This window comes from Aptenodytes forsteri, unplaced genomic scaffold (genome assembly GCF_000699145.1).
Source record: "Aptenodytes forsteri isolate BGI_AS27 unplaced genomic scaffold, ASM69914v1 Scaffold286, whole genome shotgun sequence".
Classification (NCBI taxonomy): Eukaryota; Metazoa; Chordata; class Aves; order Sphenisciformes; family Spheniscidae; genus Aptenodytes; species Aptenodytes forsteri.
The window spans coordinates 993,543-1,018,582 of record NW_008794491.1 but is presented as its reverse complement, the minus strand read 5'-3'; the positions used below and the strand labels follow the sequence as shown (position 1 = coordinate 1,018,582).

The window sequence follows — 25,040 nt, the reverse complement described above, 5'->3', positions numbered from 1 at the left end:
TGCCCTAGGAGGGGTTGAAACTAGACAATAAAAGCCTAAAATGAAAGCAGAAGACTTGCTGGCCAACATTTTCAAGTGCAAACTGCAATTCTGGGTGTCCAGCAAGACATTTCCCATGCAGAAATAGGAAGTCCACTCAACTCCTATCAACTATGTTGAGAGCCATGGCAGCTTGAGGTCAGTGCTGATTAGTGTGTGGACCTGTCACCCAGCCAGGAAAGGAGCCACCAAGGAACTTCACCACTGCAATGTGTTTCCAGCATATATCTACTGGATAACACACTTCATTTCCACATTGTATTGTCCCTCAGACTTAATCTCTCATTCATGTAGGTTGAGGTTGTGTCTTTTTAGATGGTGTATTAGCATCCACATCAGTCACCATCTGTTTCTTGACATACCTCAGGGAGGAGCACCACAGTTCTCACTACTGGGGTACTTTTCATCCACTGAGCATTTCCTCCTAGATCAGGCCTGCAATATGCTCCCTCCCTAGCCAACTGTCCTCTGCTGGAGGCACCTTAACAGTCCCATAGTCTTCTGTTTTTTCAGGCCTTTTATTGCCCATAATATGGCTAGATGTGGCTAGTTGGGGACTGGACTGAGAGTTGAGACCAGAAAAAACACCCAGCATGAGCAAAGCTATACAGCCTGTAGATAGATATCTTTTGTAGGGGGCAAAATCAAAGCATCCTGCTGCCTGGCAATCAGTGTGTTTCCACTAGGGGACCCCATCAGCACCTGGTCTTGTGGACACAGTCTTTACCAAGTTGAAGACGGGTTCATAGTACATGCCTACTCACCACCACCTTCCCACTACCTAAATTACAGATGGATTGTCCTCTGCAGTCTAACCTCTTGATGCTTTGCCAAGGCTAAGTGTGTCCCACATTCTGGGAGTGCTCTGTCATTTCTTTCATGATGGCTGTGAGTTCTCTGCTCCATCTTGTTCCTCTTTCTGGGTAAGGCTGGAGGCTCCTGTGTTGCTCCTCAAAACACCTCCTCTGGTGATAGGCCAGCCGCAGGAGGACAGCAGAGAGCCCTGCTCCCACAGTGCCTCCTCCTGCTAGGAGAGGTCACAACTGGGTGCATCACAAGCTTCCTACAACTTCAGGCTCCTGAGGCACTCAGCTTGAGGAATTTTGACCAGGAATAGCAATGAGATTTCTTTGCAAAGCATTAATTTGCAAGCATGGTGTTGTATATTTGTTCAATACAGTGCATATTATTTATATAAAAAAAGGTCTTACAAATGAGCATCTGGTTTTGTCATTATTTTGGTGCCACGTGGGTGAGGGAAGTAAAAGTTGACACAAAGGACTGATGTGTCATCTATCCTTTCTGATTTCTGGAGAGACAACCTGGCACTATCCTATTAAACCGTCTTTATTCATTTCCCTTGTAACTTTGAAGTTGTTGACAGTGTCACCCAGCAGATCGAGGCGGCAGATAAAGTGTTCAGGCAATAGATACTTTGGAAATACTATCAAAAATCTGGGACATAAATGCTAAAGTTGTTCAAGATACTTCCTTTATTGATTTCAAGCCTATCGTCCCCATTCATGACTCGTAATTGACCAAAGTGGACACAGAAGAAGAGCTGACCCAACATACTCCACAAAACAAGAAGAGAAGCAGAGATGGAAAAAGGATCTCTGTCTTCCAACTTTTGGTATTGGCCTGTACAACACCATTGTCCTTCTGAGTGAAATTGTTGGAGAGCTACTAGAAAAAGTAGCATTTTCTAAAAAAGCAGTTGAGACACTGGCTTTTGCTTAAATGCTGTCAAACATTTAGTTGAAGATACTTGTTGAAACGTGACTATTGGTGACATCATACAATAGGAGAATAAATGCAATGAGTAAATGCAAAGAAACGTGCACTGGATTCAGAATATATCCTAGGTTGCTTCTTCTGAATCTAAAGCAGATTAAATTCAGAGCAGACTGTTTAGCTAATCCATGTGATTTAGCTATAGGAATTTAGCTCTGCTGCTATAGAGATCCTTTTTAACTGCATTTTTTCTATTCTCAAATACCAATTCATATCATTTTGTTACAAGGTATTCTTTGAATTGGCATTATTAATTAATCCAGCCTCAAATGCATTAGGTGTCTCTGCCAAGAATAACTCCCTGGAGGATGACTGTTACGTAGTAACATTACTTTTACAACCTAAGATTTTTTTACTTGCTTTGTAGACTGTGTATGTAGGGAACATTTCACTACTGCTTATGTAGTTTTGAGTATCACTTATGTTTACAGCCTGTCCTTACAGAGATGGGCCTATGGTGGTAGCTGAAAACCCCAGTCTCACTTGGTTCAACATCCCACTGCTTGCGGCGATGGACAAAGCACAGGCGCATCCGAACAGCTGTACAGCTGGTGCCCCGAGCCATGCTTTCCACGAGTGTGCCCACCTCCCCGTTATCTTGTTACTCGCACCCTAAGGACTACAGCCACAATTAATGGCAGGATACAAAAGATTCCCAGCAAATCTGGCACAAACGTGAGCTCTCACCAGGCCTGCCCCCGTGACTGGCTGTGTAATGTTTTGGGTGCTTTTTGCATGCTCAAGCTTTATTTACCGTTGCTGTAAGCACACCCTCACGAGGCACAGGGGGCTGCTGAAAACAGTCCTGCCCACGGGCTGGGGGTAGCTCCTTCATCCTCACTGAATGACACCCTGTGTGTCTCTGCACGCAGCCACCTGCATGACCTTTTGGCAATCGGACCCTCGGGACGCATCCAGTCTTACAACAACTGACATGCGCTTTATCACCTCGAGGGCTGGGATACAGAGACCACCCACTCTGTGAAAGCTCCAACTCTGCAGCAGAGCAAGGTACAGGGTCGGTCTTTGATAACAGAGGAAACAGGATAAACAGGGGATAGGATGGTTATTGGTACAGTGTGGAACACCGGGCATGGCTGCCGTCTCCTGGTGCATGGGGGTGTTTGGCACCTTTACGAGGGTGTTGGCTGGAGGGATGTTGTTCCTCGCTGCAAACGGCTCCCAGAGTCCAGCTCTCAACAACCCCCAGAACATGCCCATTGAAGAGCAGGACACTGACATCATTCCCACAGCTGCACACAGCATCACTCCAGGTCAGTACACAGCGTCCTTGGACATCACATTGCAATAATAAGAAACAGATTACCATTAAACAATGCAAAGACACGCTCCAGGCCCTTACAAATACAAGGGGGATTTTCAAAGCATGTCTCCCCCCTGCTTGCTCTCTCTCCCTCTCCCGCATGCTGGTACTTGGAAACCAGGACAGAAAGGGGCTTCAGGGTCATGGAGTCCAGTCCCCTGCTACTTGCCCCTTCAGGGGTTTTTAGCCTATATGTATTCGAGTCCAACATTGTCCTCTAGCTCGAGTAGTTTTTTCTTCCCTCCCTGGTGCTGACCCCTTGGTGTTTCTATGAGCAGAAATTTCATTATTTGATCACATATGTATTAAATCCTCGCAGCGATGGAAATCAGATTTGGTTCGCAAAAGAAATGTGGAGGGGTTTGGCACAGAAGAGACCATTTGTTCTGACAATGCCAGCAGGGATAAGCAGAGCCTCTGAAGGGGAGGGAGAAAGCGGGTTGTTGCAAGAGCAGAGGTCAGAGCAGAAGGGTAGGTGCCAAAGTATGGCAAGTATTTTGAAGGCTGCCTTTGGCTTTTAAATCTCTCATACACTTTGTGATAGGCAGGTTTCCCCTCAGGCTTCCAAACCCGCATAAGATATAGCTAAAACACCATTGTTGCTGCTGCTGTTGTCATTATTATTATTAAGCGTACCAGTTGAAGGACTGATGTGACTTTCAAAGGTGTGGAGCTAATACTGAGAGGTAATCTTCCTGCCTGCAAGGGACCTGTCTCCTCACATGGGTGAGTGCAGGTGGCACCCAAGTTCCAGGGCAGGAAGGATGTTGATGTCTCCATGCTATAATCTTGTTATTAATCACAGTTAAGAACTAGCCTACTCTACAAGCTGGAACAATGTTTTTACCAGTCCAGAGGGAGAGAAGATGAGAGTAGACCAGCTCTCTTGTGTGGTTACCTCTATAGGCTAGCAGTGTGGTAGACCCACCTCTAGGCCCTTACACCCCAGCAGGAGCACAGCAGGGATACAGCAGATTGCAAGTTCACTCTGACAGCTACAGCTAGTGTAAAAAAACTTCACTGGGCTGACGTTGAACTGGCAAGCTTCCAAATGGACCAGAGAAAGTTTGTCCTCCTGCCTTCAGTGGGAAAGGGTTGAGCCTTTCATGAAGAACCATGCACTCTGGCTAACTCATAAAAATGAGTCCGTGCACTTCAGTTAATCCAGGCACTTCTGTGCAGTTGAATGACTTGTTAATGACCAGAGCTGACACTAGCAGTAGTAGAACTGTGACCCATGACAGGGATGGGGGTGCCAGAGATCTCTGCCTCATTACGCACCGGTGCTCAGCTGTAGCAAGAAACTATCCCCAGCCAGATGTGACTGGGGGAGGTGGGGGCACCAGCCTGTGTCACTGTTCACTTCAGAGTCCAGGCTCCACTAGGAGTATGGCACCATCGCTCACGCTGCCCTGTTCATCATTTCTGCTTTATCATGTGTCCTTTTGCTCCCTTAGTGACAGTCCTACACATTACAGGACCATCACCACTGCAAAGTTCTTGTCTAATGGACTAGGATTGCTCCTAGCAAATGGGCACATCTCTGGTTCACCCCTCTGATCCAGACTCACTTGTACTGGAGTGGGGCCACAGGACCCTGATCACACTCCAGCTGGAGTTGTTAGAGCCTCCATAAAATGCTGTCTCTGCTTTCAGCTGTCTCCAAGGCCCTGCTTCATTTCCTCTCCCAGAACAGCAGTGTAGCTGCTTATGCTTCAGAAAGGGCTACCGAATACTCAGAAACCACGTTTGGCCTAGGAAGAGCTGAAGAGAGCTGGAGCCTGGGAGTGTGTCAGGCACGAAGTATTACATCTTCTCACTTTGTTCTTCTCTTCCCTAGTATTTCACTTTCAGGAACCCATTGTTGCTGTGTTTCTCTTTTGGGACTTCTAGAAACACTGATTAGCCCTTCTGAGAAGGAGGAACAAACAAACAAGAAGTTGGACAGAAAATCAGATAATTACAGGGGACGACAAATGAAAACATTTGTTTTGGGAGTAACAGTCAGAGAGTCAAAACTGTAACTGTAACTATAGGGAGCTGAAAAGGGACATCAAACAGCACATCCCTGTGCAGGAACCCACTGGAGCCAGTGGACACTTGCCAATATTGCTTTGAGATAGGATGATGGAACAGGATTAGGCCCAACAGCTTCCAGCTTGTGTGTCCAAAAATCATCAGGTTGCATACCCATCTCATATTCTTGCTAGTGCTGACCTACTGTTATTAATCCCCAAAGCATTCCTCACAACCTGAAGAGAATCACACCTACTGCACCACCTGTCTGAGAGAAGCTGCACTGGATAATGCTGCAGAGACCCATGTTAAATGAAACTGAGGAGCCTAATGGGATCTCATTTTCTTCCTCCTTCATCGATCATTTTGTCCTCTGTTGTTCTGTGGTATATCCTGATTTCTCCCTCGCTTTTCTCCCTTGGCCACCACCCCACCCTCATCCAAGGCTCTCTGGCCTGGGGCTAAACAGATGAGTATTAGCTGAAGTTCAAAGCAAGAATAGGGTACCTCTTTGCGTGCCAGGAATAACCCCTCTGTCCTGCAGTAAAGGCATTGTCCTCTACCTTGCCTGCAGGAAAACTATTTCATGGTAATAGTTCACTGAGATGGGCCTTGGACTGTCAGGAACAAAGTTGGAGGATTCACAGCAGGGTCTGTACTCACCCTCAGATGATACTGCAGGAAAAAGTAATTAATTTGGAGCAGGTCACCATATTGCTGCTAGAGGATTAAGATCAACTTTGCGCTGGTATATATTATTCCTTACTGGACTACTGGTCCTTTCTCATGTAGAACAATGTGGTTCACACAGCCCTAGCTTCTGGATCGTCTAATCCCCTTCACCTAGAGCTACTTACAGAAGGCTCCTGTTCTCTTTCTTGAGTCTTCTCAAACAAATTCTCTCCCATCAAGCCACTTTCCCCTCCTAATTCAAATTCGCATCTCGTTTAATCTCCAGGCAATGTCATCATCCTACTCAAAAGACCTGGGCCATCCAACCTGCCATCTTCCTCCAGAGAGCTGGAGTTTTAGGTACACTGAACTCCGACCTTTCCAAGGTCAAAGTCTGACTGCATATTTATTCTAAGGTACAGAAACATAGCAACACCTGCCAGCATTTTTAGATTATTTCATGTGACCTAGCAATGTGTCGGTAATTTCCACACTGCTATGGGTTAAGCCTTCTCTGTGCGATGCTAAGCTGTGAGTAAGATTCTACGATGCTTAAGTATTTATGGCAAGAGATATGGATGGGTCTTCAGGTCTTGCAGATTTTGTTAACACTTAGGGTTTCCATTTTTTGCTGGACGCTACACAGAGTTGTATAGCTTTGTGCTGTTGTACTTTCTAGGTTCTCAGGTGGGACTCAGCTAACTTCTGTACCAAGACCCAGATGAAGATGTTTGAAGATATATGTGTTGATCAGGCTCAAATCCAGTTGCCACATTCCACAGCAGACCAGTAACTTACAAGTTATGTTGCTGAATGGTTATGGACCCCGGTGTACCCAACTACATGTTGATCGAGTGATTTGATTTCTCCCTAAGGAAACAAAGAGTTAACACTAGAATGGCCAGAAAGAAAGCATGTGACATCCAGCCTGAGGACCTGGACAGGGGGAAGAAAACTTTAGCCACACTATACATTGCTTGGAGTAATTTTATTCGGTTAACGTAGGAGACACTCTGCAGCCAGCTGCACTCAGCTTTAGATGATACTCTCTCAGACAGCAGGGGCTGGAGCTTCTTCCTCAGCCTGCAACTTTTCTGCCTGTCTTGATTGTCTGCTAAACATCTGGAGACTTTGGCGTGGCCAAAGGATGCTATAAGCATTAATCAACTAGAAGAGATAGGCATGGTTCCCACCAGCCCCTGCCTTATTCTTCAATTAATCATTTGTGCCTGTATGTTGCAGATCCCAGCAGCAGCACATTCCTCAGTGGGATCACACAATGGGCCTCCTGCTTGGAGGGGTTGGGAGTCATGAAACATGGAGCTCCCAACATGGTTCATTCAGATGTTTTGCATTATTTGCAGCACAGACTGAAAACTCTGCAAGGCCCAACACACCTGTATCTTCTTTTTGACTTCTGCCTGTAGAGATAGCTCAGAGCTTTCAGTATCTCCTACCTCACCATTCCAGTCAGTGCTTCCAGCTGGAAAAGCAGAGGCTTTTTACTGTGTTCGCCCAGTTTGCAAATGAACAGCTGGGACTCCGGAGTGTGGAATTACAAGGGAAGGATGTGTGCCCAGGAACTGAACAAGAAAAGCAAAGTTTCCACAGAGTTGACATTTTAACTTTTATTCTGTTGTTTCTACAGTCATAAAAACAGGGAGAATAAGACCTTAAAATGAAGCAATATAATCCTTAGTAATATAATCTTATTATATTGTAATAAAAGCAGTAATATAATAATAATATTACACAAATACTAGTAGCATGAAGTATTTTCTGAAACATACACACATAACCATAAAAGTGATCTTCATAAGAAATTCTCAAAACCAGAATGCATTGCTCTGATTACTTCTTTGGAAGAGATCAAAGCAGGAAAAATGTTACTTGCTGGCCTTTCAAGAGAGTACTTGCAGAATCTGATTGCAGAATCAGCAGACATGAAAGGCCTGATCCTGGGGCATGGTCCCCATCCCCATTGGACTCGCAGGAAGCCTTGTAAAGACCCAGAGCACTGTGTCCTGGCTGCCTGGCTGCATCATCCGAACTTTCTGATGGTTTCTCATGTGTTCCTTCTGCTGTGTCCAATACTTAGCAATGCCCAACCAGCGATAAGAGTCTTCTCTGTTGACAGTATGAAGCTCATAGTTCAAGGCTGTAGTGGGGAAGACTTCCAGGGACTGGCTTTTCCAGTCTTGTAAATAATGTTATGATGCACAAAGTGAGCTGGAAAGCATGCTGCTGATACTTGTTAGTATTTAAAGTTTGCCAGCAATGGAGGAAGCCCCTAGCAGGAAGAAAGAAACATGAACATTAAAAATTAGGTGCCAAAAGCTTAAGTTGTCTCTTAAACATGATCCAGAGTTTGAAAATACAGCATCTAGTCCAAGAGATCACTCTGATCCACCTTCAGCATGCCAGATGATCTCCCTTGGGACTCAGCTTTCCAGACAAGAGTAGCACTTTGGAATTTACTGTGCCGTGTAAACCCCTCCTAGAAAGACAGACCACTCAGAAACAGAAGCATTTAAAAGGTGGCAGGCTGTGTAGCTGAATCCAGGGGAAGTGGAGCTAGGTCCTGTGGAAAGGCAGAATTTTGGGGGTGAGAAAGGTCCTCTGGAGGTCTCTAGTCCAACAACGTGTTTGCAGCATGGCTAACTCCAAAGATAGATCAGGCAGCTCAGAGGAAACTTCTCAGTGTCTCCAGGGATGGAGGTCTGACAGCCTCTCTGGGCACCTGTTCCAATACAGCACCACTGTCGGGGGAGACTTTTTCCTTCTGTCCAGAATTTCCCTTGTCGCAGCTTGTGCCTGTTGCCTCATTTTCCCTCTATGCAGCTTTGAGGAGAGCCTGGCTTTGTCTTTGCCACCTTTATGTAGTGGAAAACTGCAGTTATATCCCACTTAGCCTTCTTTTCTTTACGCCTAACAAAGCCAATGCCCTCAGCCTCTCCTTGTAGGGCGAGTGCTCCAGCACCCTGACTATTGCAGTGGTACTCCACCAAATCCTCTCTGGTTCCTCAGTGTCTTTCTTCTGCCAGGGAGGTCAGGACTTGACACAACTGTCTGTATTTCTCTGGAGCATGTGCCTGGAATGAACTCTCCTCATTACACCTCTGCACTCAGGGGGTCCTGGTCTGCCCCAAGAATTGTGTCAGCTGGCAATGGTCAATGAGACTTATCTGACCATGCACAGTTAGGAAAATGGGGCTGGGTGTTCACAAGGGCTGAGCACACAGACCTTCCCATTCCTTCTGGGGAGGGTTGGTGGTTAGTCAGAACTACTGATAATGGGCCCTATTCACCAGGACTCTGCAGTAATCAATAAGGTTGCCAGGGGCACAGGGAGGAACAGGTCATTTGTTAGCTGGCTCTTTAAAACCAAGACCTGAAGGGCGTATTCACCTTGTACTGCTGCCCAGGGAACTAAGCTGAGTCAGCTGTAGTTCATTGGTACTCACAAGCATTTAGCAGACACCTCTGTTCAGCTCCCTGGTAAGCATCACACTATACATTTGATTGTGCGTAAGCTGCTAAATTATTTAATCATCGTCTCAGACATTAGGAGACTCAGGAAGGCTGAAAGCCAAGGGAAAAATATCTCCTAAACAGTTACATTGCATTAACTACTTTGTTAGATCAGCTGACTGACTGGGTAATGCCACTGACTGTGTATCCTGTCACCTGAATGTCTTATTTAGACAGAATTAGAAAGGTCAGGTCTTGAGGTATTAAAAGACCTATGTAAAGTTTGGGGTGGATGGAAGTGAAGTCTAATGTATTCCTTTTCCTCAGCCAGAAATAAAACAAGGCATTTATAGCATCCTACAGATAGGTTAGTTTTTCTCCTTCTAGACTTTAAGTTCCTGTCTGTATTATGTAGTTCTGTGCATCCCTACTCTATCTCCTGCCGTCCATTCTGCTAGCCCCCATTCTACATACAGGGACCAGTTCAAGCAAGAACTGGCTTGCCCTGCAAAGGGTGGCTGAGCCAGGAAGTTAACTCCAGTCCTGGTCTTCTCTCCTGTTCAGTAGACCACCTTCTCTTTCTTGTACAGTTGGATATCAGGCCATGCAAATAACTTCTGCAGTTGTATGGATTGCAAGAAATAGGGAATGTAGATCTCAGTCGTATGATACTCTTACGTGTAAGCTGTGATCCTGAAAGTGAATCCACTGATCTGGGCCTTTGTACTGGATCAGAACTTAACTAAAATCAGTGTCCTGTCTTGAGAGGCAAAAAGAGTGTACTTGAATCATGTTTACACAGCTGAATGAGCTTTTGGGATCAAATAGCTCCAGTAAGCTGCAAGCTAATGAACTTGTAGCTCATCCATGTAAAGGGTTGAAATAATTTACCCTTTCCTTAGTAAAAAAACTGAGAGTATTGCTAAATCTCTTCTCTACTCCTGGCCACAAAGGCACAATGTAGCAGCATAGTCCTTGACAATCTCTTGCCTGCTTGGCCCTCTGTTCATGCAGCATCAAGCCCACGCTTTTTTTTCATACTATCGTTTCTGCTAACACCATTGCCAGGATCCTCCAAACCTCCTTTTCCCAGGATTTTGCATTATTTTTCACTCTCAGCATTTTCTTCAAGTGCCTACTAACCGAAAGGATATGATAGAGCTCTATCCAATTCAGAAGGATGTATGAAGCGAAGCTCCAGGGCCAATAATCATCTTCTCCACGTTGGTATGCAACAAATCTTTTCCACCCGTAACTGTAATCTGAGAAGAGAGATATCCAGTCACTATTGATGAAAGGCATGCCCAGTTCTTTCTTCATGAATATGCAGTGAGTCACTTCTTTCTCAGTAAGACAACAGTAAAGGGCAGGAGAAAGATATTAATCTGAGGGTATTCATGCAAGGGACCAACCATGACTTGCAACTACACAAATAAGTTAGTGGAAAGGGGAACCAAAACTCTACAAATAGCAATATGTCTAAAAAGGGGACTTGCCAGAGAGAGAGAGATCACTTAGGGTGGCTTGGGCAACCCCTATCACGGATAGCACATCAGGGCATAAAACCAGAACACATTGGCCAAGGGAGAAGGAATCAGTGGGCGGCAGGCTGCTTCTCTGGGAAGGACCGAAAAGGGAAGTGGCATATGCAATCAGGGCTGTTCAGGCATACCTTTTGGCAGCTTTGTGCTTGATCACAGCAGCTTTGGGTAAGACAATAAACTTGTTGCTTCAGTCATGAATCTGCTTGACTTATCTCGATGATCAGGAAAAACCTGGAGTGACCACCCTAACATTTAGCAGTTTCATACTGATCTTAGTTTTGATAGGATGGCCAGAGCTTCTGTCAGTGCTCTGGTGGTATAATCCCAGAGACAGGTTCCCCAAGATAAGCAATCTCCTTTAAGTTTACATTTGACCTGGTAGGTTTTGTAGCTGCACACTCCAGTAGTAAGTGTCCAGACAGGTATGTGAGATTCACCTCTTCAAATGTACATTCCTTTCTGTGAGCTACTTGTCTGGACTATTTTTACAGCCAAACATCAACAGGCAAGCAAGATATACATACAGAAAGACACACATGCAAGACACAATTGTCCTCTGTGATGCATTATCTGAAAGTCTCCTTTAGATATGTCTCCTTCTCTTCTCCAGCTGTCAAAGGAAACCAACTGCTGCAGCTGGCAAGCTGATCTGCATATATATGCTAGGAGGGACAGGCTCTATCTTACGCTCACGATTTTTCACTGTATATAAAGGAGGCATGGATGGCTAGAGAAAGACATAACTCTCCTTGTTCAGATTTGGCAAGAGGAAGTGACCATGCTGGTCCTGCTGCTGTATGGGATTGGGGAAGAAATAAGGCAGAAGAGAGTGGCATTTTTGCACTTACTAGTACTCCCTAATGCCAGTCATCACCACTATTACAAAGCACAACTGCTGAGAGTGCACATAATCCCAGAACTTTCAATCCACACCTAGACAAACCCAAAGAGTAGTTGGGTTACCTGCAAGATTCATGATACGTATAATGACTCCATTCATTGCCAGGTTCCTGAGACCTTGCCGGTTACGGATATCCAGGTGCTTGAACAGCTTGGCTGCGTATATTTCCAAGGTCACATTGGGATGTACCCTCAGGAACTCCAGAATTCTTCTGGAGCATTTCCCACAGGGGGTAGTAGATAGGACCCAAGTGATGGAGCAAGAAACTGATGGCATTGCCTTGAAACAATTTTCCAAGAAGTTGACTTCAGCATGTTGGGTAGAATTGTTTGAGCACCAGTTCCTCCAGATGGTACCTCTGCTCCACCTGATTTCATACAGGAGGTACACCACCTTTGGATGTTGGCCAGGCAAATAATTTCTTTTGAAGTCATTTGGCCGTATCTTCCACCTGCGACAAAAGTACCAGCAGTACTATGATCCCAACACTTCAGTGATGTTTGGTCCCATTGTGCATTGCCTGCTCTCAACATCAGCCAAGCCTCCCACTCTCAGCCTTTCCCATCACAAACGAGCAGCTTGAAGAATGTTGTAATCTAATGATCTAAATCTGGAGTTTGATGTAGGCTCCAGAATTATTCCCTTAGAGTGGCCTTGGTGAAACACCCACAGCACCTCCTTGAGAGATGTTTGGAGCGTAAGCAACCCCATCTCCATTCTGAGATCAGCACTGATCAAAGCAGTGAGACAACTGGAAAGGAAGATCAGGGAAAGGGATGGTAAGAGAAAACCAAGGCACAAGGCTTCTTAGCTCTGCCTGTCTCTGGAAATTGCCATGGAGCCCAGGCAGCACACAGCGATAGAACTATATCTCTTACCTTTGGTTGTTCTCTCTGGGTGCAAGATCTATATAGAAAAGATTTGAGTCATTGGGGATAGTAGATCAGAAAACAAAATTTCTTCTACACCTCCTGTCCTGGCCCCTTTCAGTCTATACACTCCCTGCCAAATCTCTTTTATGTAAAAGGGCTTAATAAATAATCCCTGCACAGCAGGATAGCCACTCTGGGATGCAGGAGTGGTGGATTTCTGCCTGGGAGCTAAACTTGATGGTTGTTTAAACTATGCTGTACATGAACCCTTGCTCACTCTAACACATTAGGGTTGCCTGCGATCTCACTCAAGTTTAACTTCACTGATTTCAGCAGTACTGCATCTGCTTTTCCCTGACTAATTGAAGAGCAGAATCAAATCTCTTCTCCCTTTGTATCTTCCAAACCACTTCTACGAGGCAAAACCTGAGCTATTTTCCTTATAATGCCCATCTAGACAAAAACATTTTCATAGCCAACAGTTCGTTCTTTTCTTAGTATGAAACTGTTTCAAAAGCTGAAAAAAAATCAGTGCCAAGGAAAAAATATCAGTGCAGAAAGGAGGGTGATTTCTGACTAACAAATACCTGTGGGGTGGCACCACAGACCTGCCTGATTACATACATTTTGTCTCTCATGATGGCAAAGAAGTTTGACCCTATGACTCATTCATCCCTTCCCAGCTGAGGGTCTAGATGAAAAGAATTGCAGGTGATCAAGGCTAGTTATTTCTTTTGTAAAAGCCCATCCACAGCAAACTTAAGGATCTAAGAACCCTCATTTTATTGAAGAAAAGGATTAATTTACTTAGAATTAAGATACTAAAGGCACTTTTCCATAGCTCTTAGCTCTTTAAGATGAGGAATTATGAAATATACACAGTGAAATTACATTTCAGCAGGAATAAAATAGTCTTCCACATCAACAGAGACCTGATCAGCTCCTTGCACAGCTTTATTGCACTGATCCTTTCCTTGCATAGCTTTATTGCACTGATCCTTTAAGAGGCATTTTCTGGTTGTTTATTGCATTGAAAACAAAATAAGCGAAAAGATAAGCCAACTAATTTGCTCCATTCTTAATTGCCTTTGAGATCTCTTTCCACATTAAAAGGTCTTTCGGAATTTGAATTCTTCCTGCCTAATGTCACATCAGGATTAACAAAATTATATTAATATTTTGAAGCTGGACCTAAGACTCAAGATACAGTAATGCATTCAAAGAGGTAACACACACAGATCCACAGGTGTCTCCTGTGTATCTTCATGTGCCAACACACACATCTGTCTGTACTCGCCAGTTCCTTAGATAAAACTACAGTAAATATCTACACTGAATATGGAGAAATAGACCTGCTTTTCACATACATGTACTTACCTCTATCAGTGACAGCAGCCATGGATATTTCTGGATTTGTCTGTCGCCTCTTGGGTGATGGATGTCCCTTTATTAGTCTTACATTTGTTTCAGTTTCTATTCCCAAAGACTGAACTTTGGACGTTAGTAATGTTACTCAGCTGAATATTTCCTTACGGTGACTTGCTCTTATGCAAATAAACTACCCCGCTGGGTGAAACTGAAAGCAACTTCCTGGCAGTAAAAGACTGCAAAAGAGGGTGAGTCCCATGCAGAAGTGGATCTGGGGGTGTAGACAAGGTTGCCTGCCAGAAGCTGGAATTAACAGGTGAGCCATTTTTTTGCAGTGCAGAACAGAAATTGTCTCTCTTTATTACCACTGGCCCCAGAATAGAAAAGCAACTCTTCTCTAGTCACCCCAATGCACCAAGAGAGAAAGAGCATCTACACAAATGGCATCAAGTCACATAGCAGTGGCATGGCAGATAACTTTTCTGGCACCCAGATATCATCAGAAAGTTGAGCGGAACCCGGTGGAGAGAGGGAAACAGAAGATGTCATCTACAAAAGCTTGTGATTTTATGGATCTCCAGCAGGTGGTGATGGTTACTGCCATTTCCCTTCATGGAACCATTCTGTGGAGTTCCAAGGACCACTCATACACCCTTGAACCTGGGTCCTCACAGGAAGGAAGACCCTCAATGTGTGTGAGGCCACATCTACAGCTGTGGTCAGTGACTGGGCAGACACTCTCAGGCTAACTCTAAGCAAGCTGCCCAGCATCCAGGAGAGCTATGGCATTGGACAGCTTGTTGTGGGGGTACGCCCAGATATTTATGAAACTTCACAACTGAGAAGAGCTCTGTACTCACGTGGGCACCCTGAGAGCAAGACCTGAGCCAGCAGGTGAGTATCTGCAGAAGCTATTGGTCATGACAGATCAGTTCCCTGATGTAAAAAGAACAGGCTTTTTCCAGTGCCCTGAGAAATCTGCTCAGTGTTATGAACTGGGCATCACCTTCCTGTGATCTGTTCTGTAACTCACACAAGATGCAGCAAAAAATATTTCCCATTTAATCTGAAATATGAGTGAAACAATGCTAGTTGCTCGTGAGAAGCTATCCTCTGACTGACACACCCAAAACCGGCTTGCAGAGCAAAGGGATTACAAAAGAATTCTTCATATGGCTTAGCTAGAGATGTCTGTGCTGAGTCAGTCTTTATCACTTACAGTTTCCTCTTGTTTTGTGACACAATTATTTTGTGGCCTGATGCAAGCTGCAGAAATGGATCCCTGGTGAGCCATCGTCCAGTAATGTGCACTCCTGGAGGACAAAACCATTGCCTTCCTCAGTGCCAAGCCTGACTTGGGATTGTAAAGCTAGGGGAGTGATTTTATTTGTATTCTCCGAGGCCAGCCCTCAATATTCTGTTGTCAAAAAATATTCAGTTTCCTGCAAGGGCAGAATAAACAGAACTGAACACGAATGGTGGAGTACAGAGGGAGGAGGGATTCAGGCACTGACAGGACCCTCTGTGAAGGAGAAGGCTAGTCATGGCAGGTTATCGGGCAGCGCAGTGCCAACACAGCATCTGCCTTCAGGGCCTCTTCTGCTGCAAGGTCATCACTCACTTCACAGCACAGAATTGTTCCCTAGGGGTTGCATTAGTTCATACCTTAGGAAGAGTGAATGGGATCAACTCAGACACTCAGAGACTTCTTGAAACAAATAAAAAAGTGTTTGACTCGTGTGTTTTTGAGTTTTGTCTTGAAACAAATAAAAAAGTGTTTGACTCATGTGTTTTTGAGTTCATGGACATGATACTCAGTAAAGCCAGAAATGCAATGATACTATAGTATTCTCTTCACTTCCTTCTCTCTGCAGTAGATACTTACAAATATGCAGTAGTAAATTAGGCTTTGAGATGCTTAGTCTGATCTGCAAGAAATGGCTTGATTAGCAGCAGTGCTCAGTAGCAGCAGTTCCTAGTATAAAACCACCAATGTGCCACAGAAAGCAGAGGGAGAAAAAATGAGTCCAAGCAGAAGCAGGGAATTTGCAACGCAACATTTCCAGGTGTCTCCAGGAAGCTGCATGGGCTCCATGAGATGGTGGAAAACCAAAAGGGAAAAAAAAGGAAATGTCATTCTGTTGTTCCCGCCACCCTAATGTGAGGAGAGGAATCCCTTCCAAATCTGGCAGTTGTTTTAACCCTAACAAAATCAGAAAGACAAGGTTACCACACAAGTGAATTTTCATGCTTTTAGAACTTGCATATCCTGTCTAGGGGGACCAAACTTCAGTGCTTCAGAGTATGATGATAACCTCCAGAAGGGTCATATATCTGGGTGGGTAAACTCTTTCTTGGCCTTTATGAGCAAACAGCAGTAATCCAGTATGATTTTAAGTTGCTACATGTCTGTAGCAAGGGTCATATGTGTTACTCAAACAGCTGTGACAAAAATATTTTTTTCTGTTTCTCATGCTGTCAATTATTTCCCTTTACAGAAGTTGCTTATGATAATGTTAGAGATAAATGTGAAGGTGGTTTGTAATGCCGAGCTATTGTTAACACTTGAATATATCTCACCCACTCCAGCAAATGGATTTTTAAAAATAACCACCACCCTCATATGCATACCTCCTGAACATAAATGCATTTTCGAGGAACACACGCAGCAAAGGCACACAGAATGGTGGACATACAGTCACTCATGACTCCTTTAGCCACCAGGTTCCTTAGCCCTTCACAATAATATTGCCATTGGTGGTAGCAGAGCCATGCTGTATACATATGACCAGATTCACCAGGGGGTAATCATCTAGAAACTTCACAGTTTCTTCAGAACACTTTGCAGAGGGACTCCAGGATATACACCAGGTGATAGAGAGGTGGACAGAGCAACAGGGAGCTAGCTCCCTGCAGATGTCTCCCAGGAAATAGATCTCAGCATAACAGTCCTGCAGCATGACAGTACTACAGTAGTGGTGCCTACTGGATGTAGCACTCCCTTAATTTATTTCACTGAGCCAGCTGTGTCTCAAGAGGAGAGGCACACATAGTTTGCAATTTTTCTAAAATGTCTTTTGGCTTATCTGACACTTGAAACCCAAGATGTATGTCTGGTAACACCAACTCCAGCATCACACTGAACAATTTTGTTCAGCATAAAACACAAATTTAGAGTGAGGTAGAAGTAATAGAAATGCAAACATATGGAAGAAACTAGGAAAGACAGGCAGGTTAGAGAGAAGAAAGAGGAGCACAGAAGAAGGAAAGTTAGATCAGACACCATAGAAGACAAAAAGGGACAAGGTTTGAATCAGCCAAGATCCCAATTCGCAAATGTCTGAGGATTTTACAGGTACTGAGCTTTCTATTCTCTGGCTGAATGATCTATTGGAAAGAGGTGAGAATCACCCAGTGGAAGTCTGGAAGCAAGGGGGAAGGCAAAACTTTAATTTGGCTAAAAGCTTCGGGCTCTTGCCACAGAGGCTTAGGTCTCCACTTACAAGCCTCCTCCTGGACTTAATTTGTAATGGTAAACTTTGTGTTAGTTCAAGTGTTCTGCTGCTGGCACATTTGACAGTAAAAGGGAAATTCCTTGTATGTTTGTTTGGATTTAATGGAGTTTTCTCAGTAGATATCTACATTTTTATGGAAAGAAAAAACACACAGAGCCTTTTGAGATTTACTCTGTGAACTTCAAATTTAAAAAAGGGCTAAAACATGTCTCTGTTTGTGTGTGAATATATATGTATGAAGTACACACACACATATTTACATATATATGTATGCACAATAATGCAATAATGCATATAAAAACAAGCTTGTAGATACACAAATACACATCCTTAGCAACATATTAGTTTACAACTCTGACCGATAAGCACACCTGCCCATGGCCTTTTTATCTCTCCCAGCACCTTTGCATTCCTTTCCTCTGCAGGTTACACAGCATCATCATATTTTACTGAGACTCTTGTTCAGTTCCCATACCTGGAAACTGAAACGTAAGAGGTTAAGATAACTGATGACGCCCTGCTATGACTGGGTGAGCTTTATGAGTCTGACTCCGAACAATGAAGTGGAATGGCAGCCAGCTACCAGTGTGTGTGGGCAGAGCCCTGACCCAGGCAAGGTGGAGAACAGGTGATTAGCGGGAAGGACTTACCTGTGTGCTTACTTCAGTATTAATTTTTCTTAGCTAAACAAAACATCCCAATATCCTTATAATATAATTCTTTCACATTAACTGATGAGGCTATAGAAATCAGAGAAGTGAATCAAATATATTTCATGAGGAGTCAGTGTGAAAAGAGAAAAGCTGCAAGTGAGCATATCTGTATTTTGGACTATGATTTTCTACTCTAGGCAGTCCTTCTACAGTCATCTCACACTACTTTGCATCACAGAAGTTCTATATATTTATCTTTCTGATTTTGTCTCGTTTCTACCCCTTTGTTTCAATGCACATGCTGTGTCAAAGCACTTGGCAGAACAATAAGTACCCCAAATCCGGTGGACATCAGAGTGTCCATACTCCCTTTGAGAGGCTGAGTCTGGCATAGAGTCATCACACAACTGGCAGGGTTTTAAATAGCAAGGGGGACAACAAAACCAGGTGGACTTCACTTGAGAGAAAGTAATGATTCACCTGTTCCTTTCCTATCAGTCATACCAGAAAGAATGTTCAGAGCAGCTCTAGGGATGTTCAGCTTTTCTTTTCCAAGCACTCAGAGATTGCTCAATGGTGACCATATGGTTAAACTCTCCCCAAAAGTCACCTGTAAGCTGTAGCTCCCGTGGGAGGTAAAACCTCCATCAGAAGCAGAAAACGTCCACCAGAACCAGGCATTACAACCATTGGGCACCATCAAGGTTGGAGCTAATTTTCGTCATAGCATCCCGTACAGTGCTGTGGTTTAGCCTGGTGACCAAAACAGTGTTGATAACACACCAACATTTTAGCTATTGCTGAACAGTGCTTGCACAGCGTCAAGGCCTTCTCTGTTTCTGACTTTGCCCCCAAGTGAGTAGGCTGGGGGTGGGCAAAGTGAGAGGGAACACAGCTGGGACAACTGACCCGAACTAACCACAGGGATCTTTCATGTCATCTAACGGTACGCTCAACAATAAAACTGGGGGGGGATTTTTTTCTGAAGTTGCTGTTGCTTGGGGACTGCCTGGTCATCAGTCTGCTGGTGGTGAGTGATTGCCTCTGCATCATTTGGCATGTCTTCTTTTTTTCCCCTTCACTTGTTAAACTGTCTTTATATTGATGCACGCATTTTCTCGCTTTTGCCCTTCCGATTCTCTCCCCCATCCCATGGGGCGGGGAGAGGGGAGAGCATGCAGCTATGTGGTGCTTAGCTGCCTGCCAAGGTTAACCCATCTTACCATCTCATGTCCACAGGTAGATTAGAAATCCACCCTACTTGGGTATCCACAAGTAAGCTGCTAAAGAGGTCTTGTAAGAAGTCTTCAGAAGACTCCAGAGAGATGGGGTTGCTCTGCCAGGATCTTCATGATTCAGGCCCTATGTTACTATGTAAATAGTCTCTCCATCACAGCTAACAGTCCTTCTCCTGTCACTGGCATAGACCGGGACTGTGGGATAGGAACCTGTGTGTTTAAGCAGCAGTAAGTGCTTTATGATATTCCTCATAGCAGAGGCAGGACAATCTTCAGGGGACCATCTATTAGTAGTTTTGATAGCTTTGACCTTGAACAGTCATGGCATGTGGTGCAGGTCCAGGGGACACCTGGTACAGCTGTGAGATAACCCTTCAAGGGAAGAGATTTAGGGAATGCAGCTGAAGTGGCGGGTCCCAGCTACCTTTTCCCAGGTTGAAGCTGTGTTGCTTAGGCCAGTCAGCAATACAAGGAGGAGCCACACCTGCCGCAGTGACGGTTATGGTTTGTGTTCATTGCATCTGAGTAGATCTTAAGAGAAGTGAGGGATTAAAAGGTGGATATGGGGCTAAGAAGTGTTTGTGAGCACCAAGTGGCAGAAGTGGAAAACAAATTAGATGGAAATCAAGATGTAGCAGGGAACTGTGAGGGTGGAAGGGCAGACTTTATATCCAAAAATCCGGCTGAGCTGTCATGGTTCGCTCAGATGAGTACACCCAATGGGGTCAACTGTAAATGCTCATCAGATCCAGCTATGAAAGTGGCCTGAAAATCATCTCCAACTACCCAAATAGTCTTGGCCCTGGTGCTATGGATTAGGCATTCACTGATCAGGATGCTGCTATGGAAAGACCTCACTATGGCGTAGACCAATAATCCAGATGGTAGTTGGAATTAGAGGGAATTATGATACCATGTCTCAGCAATCTGCCCTGTCACAATTTTCTTGTCTTATCTTAGAGAAGTCATGCATGATGTTGACAGGGAAGCCCTGCCAGATCTCACTACTACAGTTAACACAGATTGCAGATTTGGAGGCTAACAGAGTTACTGCTTATCTTGTAAGACAGGCAGGGCTGCAGGATGGGGAACATATCCATCTGCACCTCTTTTGCCACAGCCTACTGCCCAGTCCACAACCCACCTTCATCAGAGACACTTAAACTGAGACACTCTGCCTACCACCACCATGGCTAAGGATGAACAGAGACTTCACATTTGGCAGGAAAACTGCTCTTGGTTTAACCAGACCCATGGTAGCAATGGATGCAGCACAAACAAGACAATGCCAGTGCAAAGCACTGTGGCTCTGCATCACATCTCTGGGGCTGCAGATCAGGAAGCAGAGCTGAGCCAGGCTCCCAAAGCCACTTTGGGGAGATAAAGCTCTGGCTGCTCCCTGGGTCTGTTCAGAACTCTGGGATGTCACCAAGTGACCATCCACATGCACAGGTGGGGTGGCACGTACAGAGCATGCTGGCATAGGAGCTCTGATCTGCTGAAGGAAAAGACCAGGCCAAAACAGTGATGGAGCTCCAGCCCCTTCAGTGCCTGACAGTTCTGAGCCTCAGCATGGATGCCGCAAGGAGAGAGACAACAGCTAGCAGCACCTTTGTCCAGTCAGGAAACAGACTGTGAGGGAAGCAGTCATCATGCTGTGTGGCAGGACACGGGCTTGGGGTGGAGGTGGAGAAGATGTGAACAGACCAGGTAGCCAGAAACGGGGTGCTGGATGAGGCCTTACTCTACATATCATCCATAACCTCTAAATGACTGAGTTTAAGCACAAATTTCAGCCCATAGGAGACTAAAATGTCACATGCCTTAAGCAGGGAACAGAAAGGCCATAGTGCATAAGGGACTAGCAGTGACCATAGAGGTGCCACTTGGGACTGGATTCAGGCCCTTCTGTTTCTCTGTACATGAGAACTACAAGACATCCAAGTACAAAACATCACCCCTCAGCTCCCAGATCTTTTTCCCAGCCTCATATGCACATGCCACATGGTTAAATGGCAGTGCTCCAGCCAGCTATGGCAGCAACAAGAGTATTCTCCTGCTTCATGACTTGGCTTTTGTCTCTGCCAGTTCAAGAGAGACGGCTTCTGATTTCTAAGTTACTATTGAGAAATATTGCTCAGCTGCATCATTGATATTTGGCCTATCAGGTCTCATTTGGTATGTAAATTTTTACTATTATATTAGATACAGCATTCTGTATTTCATTTCCTTGTTCTCACACACACACACCCCAGGCAGAACTGAGCTGAATGTGAGGTCTCTTCTTGCTTACTGTTTGACCACAGACTGATTTGCTAGGCAAATGTGACTCAAAAAGAATGGCTTGAAATAAAAATTTCATCATAGTATTATAGATAAGCAGAATCTAGACAACTGCCCAGGTGACCAGAGCCACTGTTTTCTGTGACCAAGTCACAGCAGCTCTTGCCAGACACTGCCAGGGCGCAGCAAGGGCCAACTACTCCCTAAGGGATGAGGAGTTGAGTCAAGTAAGATAAAGCAGACAGCAAGGAAGGAGCCTTCCTAGCCAGGGCCCATCCCAGTGTATCCAGAAAAGGAGAGTAGGGCAGGCCAAGGGCTAGCAGCCAGGATCAAGAAAGAGTCCAAATTTTCAGGCAGGTTCATGCTGACGAGGCAGGTCCTAGGTCCTAGGTCAAGCCGGGAAGTCAATCCTCAGGTCAGGATCAGGTCCTGTGATGGCAACCAAGCTCGCATACAGATACAGTGATCACTGGGCTGGTCCATAGAGATGAGACAGATCTGAGGTCAACCCAGAAAATCAGTTCACAGGTCAGGAAACAGATCAACAGGATCCATAGCTGGCCATGGGCATGGACATAGGCATAGGTGTGAGAGATGGAGACAAGCACACCTACGCTATAGCTCAGGCAGGGACTAATAGCACAGACCTGAGCTTAAATGGGGCTCCTAGGCCATCTATGGGCAGCCCCAAGTGAGGGTGGTCAAGGCAACTAAGGTTTTTTTAATGCCTTCAGGGCCCTGAGAGACACAGACCATAATAATTGCCTTCAGTTTTTATTGTGAAAACAATTTGGGGTTCTTGCTTGCTTGTGACATAGGAATGTCACAGCCTTGCTTTGGCCAAGAGCTGGTTACAATGCTAACAGGGGCTGTGTGTGGTAAGCCAAGGCCAACAGGACAATGTAAACAAGAATCAAGCATAATGAGCCTTGGCAGGGACAGTGGATCAACAAGCGACAGAACCATTCCCAAAGCTGCTGGGAAGGTATACTGTGATATCATTTGATTGGCAGCCTGTGCCGACAACTAGCTACAAAGACCTTCAGAGTAGAGATTGAGGGGGGGATACTTGGTCCACTTCATAAACTGAGCTTAGCAGTTTCACATTGTCTGTGTTTCTCTTCCCCCCATAACAACTTGTGTGATCAATTTTCTCTGCCTTTTTAAGACCAGCTTAAAAGCATCAGCTCCTGAACTTGTAAGATGTAAAGACCCATATCTAAACAAGAGGACACATCTACCAAAGTTGACATTACCTAATTGAGGAGTGCTGCCATTTTGTGAGTTACAGGTTGTCATCTCTTAGTTTCCATAAGCCAGATTCTCTTTAGGCTAGACTGGTACAAAACTCTTGAGTAATTCTATTGACTGTGTTAAAAGATTAGCAATACAAATGAGAGAAGAATCAGGTCCAATCATAGCTTTAGACTTTAATGACTAAAATGGGTATAAGCCAATGAATATTCATCCTAGTCTTGCAAAAATAACCTAGCATCAGAAATAGGGGGTGGAGAGAGGTTCTATTCGGTACTGACAGCAGGGCTTGTACCTCTGCACTGTACAGAGGAGCAAACAACCCAGCTTGACTACTGCAAGGGATACAGCTGCATTCCTACAGTTCTTTGTGCAGCCTAATGTGCCTTGCTTTTCAAGGATTTTCCAGTGGATACATCTAGTGGTCCAGTTCCAGGACGGGCTTGCGAATAAAAATACTTTCTTACTTCTTTTAGCCAGCTGAGTGGAGCTGCTGAAATGCAATGACCACGGATATTGTAATTATCATTCCACAGTCACACCACTTGGTGGATGGATGATTTGCTTCTGTTGAATGGAGCATCTGTGGATTTTTTAAGTTGCTCTTTTAAGATCAAGTGCTGCTGTCAGTTACATGTTATAGCTCCCACGAAGCCAGTGGAAAATTCTCTAGGCTAGCACAGTCTTTCAAATGCAGACAGACAAGTGCTTCAGTGATTAATGATGAGACATTAGTATAGCAAGAACTGGCACTTATTGTGATTAGTTCATCAGTTTAAAACAGAAAGTACTTATTTACATGGCAAGCTGTGAACTTCTGGAATCTGCTGCCCCAGTAAACTGTGGACATAGATGGCGGGACAGGGTCAAAAGAGATCTGAGAAATTCATGGTAACAAGTCCATAAACAGACACTAAAGGGAAGATGCAGGGTTCTCAACCACAGTCATTGTGGGTATTGAGGTAGTGTGACTGGATCATAACAAACCACAGATAGTGGCCAGGCTTGTCTGCTCTCCCTAAAAAGCATCTCCTCCTGCCACTACTAGATACAGTGTCTGGACTATGCTCTCTGCCCTGATGGGGCGTTTTCTGTGGTTTTAGGTTCACTTTTGTTCCTCTTGCGGCATGAGGTAGGAGAAAAGGCTAGCCGAGAGGACAGCAAGTCTCCAGAGATGTTCCTTTTGGCACCCTGACCTCCTCTCGCCAGAGATTCATTTTTCAAGAGTCAAGGAAATAGCCTGTTTTCATCAAAATGACTCAGTTGAAGTAAGTTACGGTGGATTAATCAACTGTTCAGGTGCTAATTTAGCAGTCCTCTTTAAGTACCCTTTTCCCATCAGCCTGTGCACCACTGGGCCACATCAGAGGAAGAACAATGTTAGCAGAGTATTGGGCCTGGGACACTGTTCCCCATTCTGGCTGCTACCTGCCTCCATTTCCACATCCAGAAGCTTCTCATTGGGGATAATTAGCACTGTCCAGTATACTCAAGACTCCCAGTGACAAGCTGTCTGTCCGGGATATTGGTGGCTTTTAGAAACTGGGGAATGTTAGCAACAATTTATGATTGTTATCTTCTACATTCAAGCAGTAAGGCAGCTGGCCATCTTCTGTGGGTGAAATCTCTTAGTAGAGGATCAGAGATAACATTGGTCCGTTACTTGATGAGGTCAGTCACCTCACAAATAGGGATGTAGACAAAGCAGAGACATTTAATGCCTTCTTCGCCTTTGTCTTCAACACTGATGATGGGCCCTGGGACCCCCAGAGCCCTGTGTTGGAAGACCATGACTGAGGGATGATAAATTCCCAGCCGACCCTGAACTTGTTCAAGACTTGCTGCTCCAGCTGGATGCACATAAACCTTTGGGCCCGATGGGATTCGTCCCAGGGTATTGAAAGAGCTGGCCGATGTCATCGCGGGACCTCCCTCCATTATTTTTCAATGGTCTTCGGAGTCTGGAGAGGTCCCAGTCGACTGAAAGCTGGCAAGTGTTGTCCCAACTTTCAAGAAGGGTAAGAAGGAAGACCCTGGTAATTACAGACCTGTCGGTCTCACTTCAGTGCCTGGTAAAATTATGGAGAAGGTTATTC

General features: G+C 44.8%; 2 protein-coding genes across 2 annotated transcripts in view; one reads left to right on the top strand and one right to left on the bottom strand.

Annotated features, from left to right (window-relative positions):
- Positions 1-8,099: 8,099 nt before the first annotated feature.
- Positions 8,100-14,046, bottom strand: APOBEC1 (apolipoprotein B mRNA editing enzyme catalytic subunit 1). The gene is made up of 5 exons (XM_019475033.1): positions 14,011-14,046; positions 12,640-12,667; positions 11,824-12,212; positions 10,460-10,578; positions 8,100-8,135 (listed from the first exon to the last, which is right to left on the bottom strand). The coding sequence occupies exons 1-5, from the start codon at positions 14,030-14,032 to the stop codon at positions 8,100-8,102; spliced, it is 594 nt and encodes a 197-aa protein (XP_019330578.1). The 5' UTR covers positions 14,033-14,046.
- A 10,025-nt stretch (positions 14,047-24,071) lies between these two features.
- The window catches only part of LOC103908554 (homeobox protein NANOG), a 30,869-nt gene continuing 29,900 nt past the window's right edge, over positions 24,072-25,040 (top strand). Inside the window, exon 1 of the mRNA XM_019475031.1 lies at positions 24,072-24,076. Within this exon, the coding sequence (XP_019330576.1) occupies positions 24,072-24,076 (5 nt within the window). The remainder of the gene's footprint in view (positions 24,077-25,040) is intronic.

Excerpts from the sequence above, each read along its gene's own strand:
- APOBEC1 (XM_019475033.1), bottom strand. The coding sequence starts at position 14,032 with ATGGCTGCTGTCACTGATAGAG. Across the intron at positions 12,668-14,010 it reads GGCTGCTGTCACTGATAGAG|ATCTTGCACCCAGAGAGAAC; the intron begins GTAAGTACATGT and ends TTTTCTATATAG. Across the intron at positions 12,213-12,639 it reads CCCAGAGAGAACAACCAAAG|GTGGAAGATACGGCCAAATG; the intron begins GTAAGAGATATA and ends CTTTTGTCGCAG.